This window comes from Etheostoma spectabile, chromosome 20 (genome assembly GCF_008692095.1).
Source record: "Etheostoma spectabile isolate EspeVRDwgs_2016 chromosome 20, UIUC_Espe_1.0, whole genome shotgun sequence".
Taxonomy (NCBI): domain Eukaryota; kingdom Metazoa; phylum Chordata; class Actinopteri; order Perciformes; family Percidae; genus Etheostoma; species Etheostoma spectabile.
The window spans coordinates 6,154,459-6,163,373 of record NC_045752.1 but is presented as its reverse complement, the minus strand read 5'-3'; the positions used below and the strand labels follow the sequence as shown (position 1 = coordinate 6,163,373).

The following is an 8,915-nucleotide window of genomic DNA, read 5'->3' as shown; positions in this document are numbered from 1 at the left end:
TCAGTGTGTTGTGGCCATATGGCATTTCTAAAAGCCTTCCTTCCTCATAGTTTAACTATATTATCTATAGAGTGCTTTACACACGTGGACATTTGGGATTTTATTTTTTTTACTGTGAGATTTCTAACCGTATAAATGTATTTTCCTGTCCTAATTTACTGACAAAAACAGTATTTACATAAAACACCAGGAAAAAGGAAATGCTCATAAAAAGGTAGGCAAATACTTGTGTACTCATGGAAGAAAACGGAGTGAGTGTGAATTTTCAGCCCCTATTCCATCATTTAAGTCCCTTCCAAGCTCTTTGTGCGTTCCCACATCCCTCATCCTACATTCTCTTCTCCTGAGTAATCTGCCCTTCTCCCTGATGATATCATCATGCATCACAGCATCACGCAGTTCGCTCCTATTTTCAGATACCTGCGCCATGGAGGAAAGCCAAACAACCACTTCCTGTGTATGAGTGCGTGAATGAGTGAGACAGAGAGAGGGGAGTCTGGGAAAGGGGGGCACAGGGAGATCTCATCCAAGCGAATGCACTGTCTTTGGTTGGTGCACCTGAATGTGCGTGAAAGAGAGGAAATGACTAAATACCCAAATGTGAACACATCAACTAGCTAGTTACACGTATCCTATTAATATGAATGTATGCAGCGTAGCATGGCCCAATTCATTGTCACATTATGAGCATGAGGTTTTCTTACCAATTTGTCTTTGAGCCTCTCGCCCTTGATGTGGAATTCCACAGCGGTGGGGCTGGTGCTGGGACTGGGACTTGGGCTGGGACTGGGACTGGGACTGGAGCTACAGGGGCTGAGGTTGCTGCTGCTTCCTTCACTGCCTCCGCTGTGGGTGCTGCCGCTGTCCTCCGCCCGGCTGACCTTATAGACGGTGACACAGCTAAGGCCTCCGCCCCCCAGGGGAAGCCACCCACCACTGGAGTCATCCCGAGTCATGACCACTGCTCTCACACGCGCATAACTGTCACTGTGAAGGATGAAAGGAAGGAGAGGAAAGGAAAGAGGATGGAGGGAATAAGAAGAGAGGGCAAGAGCAGAAGGAAAAACAATGCTTTTAGAGAACATCATCAGTAGTAATCCGCATTCAAACATTTCCAGGGGCATTTTTCTTGAGGGCCTTCTTTTGGTGACCATTTTATTTCAAAACATCATCAAAAGTAGACAGAATGAAATATCAGCCCACATAATTCAGTCCAACCGCAGCATAAAAGTCATTTTACAGTGACTACAAGACTACTCTGATACTGGGATTACATAAAACTAAATTAAACTACAGGGAAATCTGGGTGGTTTCAGAAGCTGCTATTAGCAACAAGCTAGCCTAAAATCTGCAACAAATCTAAAAATAGAACGAGAAGGAGCAAAGTCAAGGATTCAACGTTTGGATGAAATGTATATTTTAGGTTTAGTGCGTTACATAAACAGACGGAAGGCTTTGATTTCTAAAGTCTGAAGCTGTCAGTGTATGTTTAACCCTGGCAAGAGGGTGACTGACCATGTGGCCAAGTTCAGGCTTTGGCTGCTGCTGATTTCCAACCTTTCCCCCAAAAGCCGGTGGTTTTCAAACTAGACAACACATGACAGGGGCTCCAACTCACATGAACCTCTTTCCTTTCATATTTCCGATGACGCTGCTGTTGTCTCACTTAGCTTTCTCATGTCACCTACAACTTTGAATCACGTTAGTTAGGACGGGGCGATATATCGATATTATATCCATGTCATGATACAAGATTAGATATTGTCTTCGATTTTGGATGTCATTATGTCGTAATATGGTATAAAAGTGTTGTCTTTTCCTGGTTTTAAAGACTGCATTACAGTAAAATGATGTCATTTTCTGAACACACCAGACTATTCTAGCCACTTTATTATTTTCATTTACCCACTCAGTCATTAAATCCACATTACTGTTGTGTAAATATTTTGTGAAAGCACCAATAGTCAACACTATAGTATCAATATCAAGGTGTCTGGTCCAAAATATCGTGATATTTGATTTTCTCCCATATCTTACGTAACTGAGGGAAAACATACCAATGAAAGCCCAAATATGTTTTTATAGATGCAGGAATGAAACATGAGGGGAGGTTATTCACTGTATGATCAAAGGCTTTTAGTTTCAGAAGTTACTACACAGGTAACATTAGGTGGGGCGTACAAAAATGCAAAAAGGTTCAGGTTTTTACAGACATCCAGCAACATAAACACATGCATTATCATTGAAATGTCAGACAAACTGGAAAAAAGGCCGAACTGTCATCTAGTATAGTAATCCTAATATAAAAAGTATGCAATAAAAAAATGACCTCTGCCAAAATATCACAACCGAATGTATTGCTATATTGGTCCCATGCAGCATATTAGCAGACTGTATCACGCCATACTTTAATTCTGCCTATTCATTTATCAATTCTACATCTATTTTCCCATTTTCTCCCTCCCAACCTCCTTTGCCTCTGTGTCCCTTCACTTAGAGTCAGATGTTTCCATGATTAGATAACACAGACTCGTTGGGCCACCGGAAATGACAAAGGTCAGGGTGTGCTGAGGGCAGCATTTAGCCGAAACTCCCAGTGACATATTAAAGGCTGGGGAAGATCTAAGAGCTGACAGAAACCTGCTAAGAGAGGGAAGAATGTGACTGCCGGATGTCTTCCTGTGACACATTGCTCTCTGGCCAACGTCTGGGTTGACCAATAAAGATGACGTCACAGGGTCGGAAACATTTCCTGAAGAATTTCTTCTAATAGGGGCCAAATATAAAACAGTGATTAAGGGAGAGACATTTGACTAACACACAACACAGTTACCTAGTAGCTACTGCTCTAAAAGAAGAACGACCGTGTCTTCCCCTTACTGACTTTTCTCTCTAAATCATGGCCTACTCTATAGTGCTAACCTTTGCCCTCCTGCCTTCCACGCCCTCGGAAAACCTCAGTACCCAGGTTATTGGTTAGTAATTAATGGAAGATTCAGTGAGCATTAAATCTGAAGCTATTTTTTCCTCTTCATGTGAAAGCTTTGATATCCTGGCACCCGGTAATAGTTGACCAAAGTTCTTTCAAAGGATTGATGAGTGTGATAAATATGGATAACCAACCGACAAAACAGAAAAACAACACACTTCATTCTGGCCAATTCTGGTCTACTCAGACACAATAGTCACAACACAAACACACTGTTTCTAGACTAATAACTACTAACAATGTATGTCATGACAATGTGAAAGAGTCACTGGTAGTGATAAACCTCGTCAGAATTATCACCAAAATCTGCAGCTACCCTCGGCTTTATAGTGAGTTTCAGCTCATTTTTAGCTATTGTGTTGTCCTTTTCAGCCGCAGCTGTTTTTTTTAGCGAACACGCTCTGATAAACCCACTATATACTACGTGCTCCGCACCAAACGCCAGACAGATCCAGTAAGTGGCTAGCCGGTGAACGTAAAGAAGCATTTAGCAGCTGAAGAGCCAGATATTTCCCTCAGGGTTTTCAATCGCTTCTTTTGATAACTGAATCTATCAAATTTGATATTAAATAACTGAAATATGGGTCGAGAAGAATGGTATTTTAGTTTATTAGTAAGTAGCGACCAAAGCTTAGCTGACTTGCTTGTACATTTTTATGTACCACGCTACAAGCACGTAGATTTATTTTTAAAAGGTAGAAAAAAGGTAAGGAGTACTTCTGATAATGCTATAAGTATAATATAATAATAATATATTACTTTTACTTATTATTATTATTATTATTATTATATTCTTCCTAATTGAGCAATCTTCATAATTGAGCAAATAATAACGCAGAGTAGGGCTGGACAATCGCAGACAGACAGAATGTTTTGAATCGTCTTATCAACCTAAATGCACTCATATCACAACTGTCTGTTTTCTCTCTCACGTGCTGCCCTCATGCTTAAACAGTAACTGGTCGTGGGAGACTGACAGAAAAACACAACCACGACTAACTTCCCTTTGCAACAGCCTTTCTGGTTACACCTCGTAACAGTGCCACAGAAGTAGTGCTTGACCTTACACGAGAAGGAAAAAAAATGCATTTTTGAGCAGTATAACAGGCAGTAAATGAGGGAAATACTGCCGCTGTTACACCCTTCTATGGCCCCCAATAAAGGATGATGGGTGCAGGAGGGGCAGTCAGTCAGGCAGGGGGTCCCTGGGGTGAACAGAAGGCAGGCGGTGGTGTCGCTCAGCCATGACCAGGGCACAATGACCAGGGCCTGACCCTTCAGACCTACCATCACACACATGCCAGCAACCATGACACTCACAGGGAGGGGGGCTGGGCCCAGAGAGGAAGTGAAGTGGACTGTGTATACGCACATTTTTGCACCTAACTTAAAAAAAACAACGTGTTGACGTTGTTTTAGGAATAAGAGAAATACTTAAGTCTAATTAATATTGAAGGTAAATGGTCAATAATGAAACTGGAATCTCTAAAGTAGACTTCTGAAACATACAGACCACCAACTCAACTCAACCAACAACAAACCAGCTAGATCCATTTAACAAAATCTTTAAAACAAGAGAAATAAAAAGGTTCCGTCCGCTTCCTTTTTTTCTCCCTCATATAAAAAATCTTTTGTTTCTTATGGTAAAAACAGTAAGTGGTCCAAAAGTATATTTGAGTGCAACCTGCTGCAACACAGACACACAGACACACAGACACACACACACGCAGTTCAGAGTGGGATGGGGGACACAAAGGCTTGCCTCCACGCCCCTTGCTGGGAGCACACAGTTGACTGGACACACAATTGAGAGCGGAAGCAGATCAGCTGGCCTGGGGAGAGGGGGGGATAGAGAGAAAGGAGCCCCCCATTCCAAATTATTCCAAGTTATTCTGCTGGATGACTGACTTCATTTCCGACCAAAAGCAGGAGACAGAAACGGAGGGAGGGGTGAGAGGGTAACTGAGGAGGAGGAGGAGGAGGAGGAAGAGGAGGAGGATGGGAACAGGGTGGAGACCAAGGTGACAGTTAACAGCTCACACCCGCATTTGAATCAACTTTGTCTATTCACAAATAGGATGTGCACAGACTTTTATGGCATCTATACAATATGATGGATGCAGTAAGGCAAGTAACTGCATCCTACTGTTTCAAAGCTAAATTAAAGGGGGAGCAAAGAGCAAACAAAAGACCATGACTGGTAAATTAGAATTCAGCTTCCACTTGAAATTCATTGTGAGAAGTGAAGAGAAGGCGTGATGGTGGAACACGTGCAGACCAGGCAGGCCTGGGCCTCGAGGCCGGCTGCTCCAGTGTGTGGTGGAGAAGGGGGATCCTGGGACAACCATTTCCTAAGTTGACAAAGTGGCCGTTTGTCTGCTGCTCCGGCCCAGGCTCACTGGGCTCCAGCATGCCATCATGCTTTGCTTCTGTCTCAGCCTTGGGCTTCCCACCCCAGAGGGGAGTGGTGGAGGGGAGGAGGAAGGCAGGGAGATGAGTGGGGTATTGAAAGAAAGACAGGAGGGGGAGAAAAAGGGAAGGAGGAGAAGGAAGAGGAGGAGTAGAGGAGGAGTGGAGAGAGAGAGAAAGAGAGAAAGGATGTGGCCTGAGCCCTGGGTGCTCGCCAAGTCACCCTCCCTTTCCTCCGCTCCGTCTCCCCCTTCTACCCAACCCCTCCCCGGTTGTCTCTCTCTCTACACAATGGCCGCTTCTCTGCTGAAATTTCACGTTATTGGATCCCGGGCCTGGAGTTTTGTCCTCCCACAATGTCCAGGCAGCGGAGCATGCTGCAGGGGAGACACACTCTGCAAGCTAAAAGCTGGAAAACCATTCCTCCTTTCATTAGCATCAGAAAAGAGGAGAAAAGCCCCCTCCACCTCCTTTTTTTTTTCCATCGCCCCTTTTCCTCCCCATCTCTCCCCTGTATCAAAACCGGAGGAAGACTGTCAAGCTTGGTCAAGCTCCACTAGACCACTTTGGTTTGTAGGACTTTTGAGGGGGGTCATTAAAATATCATTGGGAAAATAAACACGAGCTTCTTATCCCAATCCGATTCTATAGATTATCCTCCAACAGGAAAGCAATCACTAAGAAAGTAGAGGCGGGAACGGAAGATGGTGTAAAAAGCTACTCTGGGTGTGACTCATTATCTACATTTACTTGAACGCGTGGCTATTTTCAACAGCTGTTATCTTAGAGAAAAGATGCTACTTTTACATTTCCTTAACAGCGTTAGCCTAAAATACAAGAAGTCTTTATGTATTCAGTGTAAATCAACTTCCTCAAACATCTACACGAGTCCAACTCTTGCAGATATATAGTAGCAGAAAATATATGTAATATTTGAATGCAAGAATTTATAAAAATGTAATCCATTGCAAACAAAAATCTAGAGGAACACATGGCAACTTGGAGCTTAAGTTGTAGGAGGATAAAGTGGTGCAGTTTCCTTCACTGTGATCACGCCTCATTGAAGAAATAAATAACATGCAATCTGGGACTCGACCGTCGATTCCAGCAGTGCATCTAATCTGAACGGTGCAAACTTGCTGGCCAATTAGCCACGGTTCAATACCCCCAAATAACCAGTGGCAAACTCAAGGGCACGGACATACTCCAAACAAACACCAACATGACCCAACACGGATGCTGTGCAAATTATGACATAAGGCCAGAACAAGACACTTTTGAAGGGGCTGTCTGTTAGCCATTAATAAAACAGAACAAATAATGGGACAATGCCCACAGAAACACCAACAGGCAGCCAGCATCACAAGTCTGCTACATTAGCTGCAGTGAAAACTAATACGTTGGCTATAGAAAGAGAAGTGAAAGAGAAATTTGCCCTATCTCGGCTCAACACCTCAGGCTGCTGGTGAGTCATCTCCCTCACAAGAACATTCAGCCTAGCTACCAACTGACTCAGGAAAGAAAAGAAAAAAAAAAACAGAACAAGCCGACTCTGCTGCTGCACCACACAGCGAATCTACTCTTCAAATTTACCACCAACCCTTTACAGAAATACCACCTAATATGACGGCAAATGAACGGATCATAGTCGCTTCTGGTAGCATTCGTCACAGACAGCAGTTAGTGGGTCAAATGAGCCTGTAGCCCAAACCAAAGATAGACCTAAAACAGCCAACGAATGTCAAAACCGCTCACTCAGACAGTGTTGCTAACATTGATTTTTCTAACCAACCCCTCTATTAATGGATTGGGCCTGCAACCCCAACAACAATGTTCTAGGTGCCGCTGCGCCGTGGCACTATAAATCACAACGATCCCACATGTGTATCAAATGCCAAAAAACTATTCTCAAACATCAATCAAAGCCACATATTGAGATGATCTTAATTAGAACCGCAAGCATTTGGAAAATTAAAACCTTGTGCTTGCCATTACCAAAAAGAAAAAAGAGGAACCGCAAATTTCGACTGCTGCGTCTCTGGTCTTCTTTGATGTAAGAGTAGTCCCCAGGGACCCGCGCGTCTTCTCGTCATAGTTACTCTGAAGCCGGGGGGGGGGGGGGGGGGGGGGGGGGGGGGGGGGACAAGGCAGCTGTCTAGCTGTGGGAGAAACCATCAATACATCTCAGGAGCAACTTGGGAAGGATAAACCACCAAACCTTGATGATGGCCCATGCTAGGGATGTAAAGAGTAAGATGTAATCCATCAAAGCATGCTCTGTTGTTGGTTAATGGGAATAACATTATTATCATATCAGAAACCAACCTATTAGTTCATCTTGAAAATCAATCAGATTCCCATTCAATCGGCTTTCCATACAACCTCTGCCTCTAAGATTTGGAGGAATCAAGAAAGACTTTAACCAAGCAATTACATTATTATTAGTCTGTTCCAAATTCTAAATATAGCCACTAGACAGGACAAAATCTGATCAAATAATAATAAGAAGAAGAAGAAGAAGAAGAATCCTGAGCAGATAAAACTATAAGTTCTTGCATGCCTCCAATCTGAAGTTGTTATTTGAAAACGTCACTCAATAATTGATTTATTTGATAAAATAAAGCTATGATTGCTTACATTTACTCTTCTAGGATCCAGGCCTATCACTCCCAGAAACACATACACGTGCCAAATGTTCCCAGCGAAATGAACACACAAGTGTGGAAGTGCACAGACGCACACACAGAAACCCCTTCCTGTTTTCAAAGTGTTTGGGAACTCAATCAAAGACACAAGGTTTAGGATTTACATCTGTGTGCTTTTATGTCTGTGGCCTCGCAGGAAAGAACCATCTCAGCCCAGCTGCAGCAAAGAGCTCGCACTAAGGCCCAGCCTTCATGCTCCTGCATGCTGCACAACTAAAAAACAATATCCACGATTCGGACACTTAGTGCTAAAAGCACTTCTTAGAGGCATTGAGATATGGTCTGTGAACATCAGAGGCCCTGCTTGACAAAGAAATAAAGACAAGCCCTGCTATCAGGATGCTGTGATGGAGACACAAACCAATCAGCGAGTTTTTTAGTGTAGGCCTACAAAGACAGCATATGTCCACACCGGGTCTTTGTCTTAAAAGTAAAGAAATTTGGTTTGAAATATGCTCTAAATACACCGCTGACAGTTATGCCAGATTATGCGTGCTCCTAAAATACTTGAAGAGGAAATGAAAATTATAAGAGGGAAGTGGCTCAGGTTTAAAATACACAGAATCCAGGCCTAAATGTGGCCATGGGAATGGAACACACCACTACTAGACAAGGCCTGTTCAGTTTGCTGGCTTGTCTCAGTTTCAGACAGTCCCAGCCTCCTGGTTATACAGAGGATAATTGGCATTAATAGTCACAAATAACACAACAGCTTCTACTAGAACAAGCAATACTCAAAATGTACGCAAAATAACTTTTAGGATTGTGCAACTTTTCACCTTAATTAAATAATAAAAACTGAGAGCAATTTC

The 8,915-nt window shown here is 43.0% G+C and overlaps 1 protein-coding gene across 1 annotated transcript in view; it reads right to left on the bottom strand.

The window, feature by feature from the left end:
- The window catches only part of spred1 (sprouty related EVH1 domain containing 1), a 32,782-nt gene that overhangs the window by 18,305 nt on the left and 5,562 nt on the right, over positions 1-8,915 (bottom strand). The window contains exon 2 of the mRNA XM_032499547.1: positions 705-987. Coding sequence (XP_032355438.1) covers positions 705-987 — 283 coding nt within the window. The remainder of the gene's footprint in view (positions 1-704; positions 988-8,915) is intronic.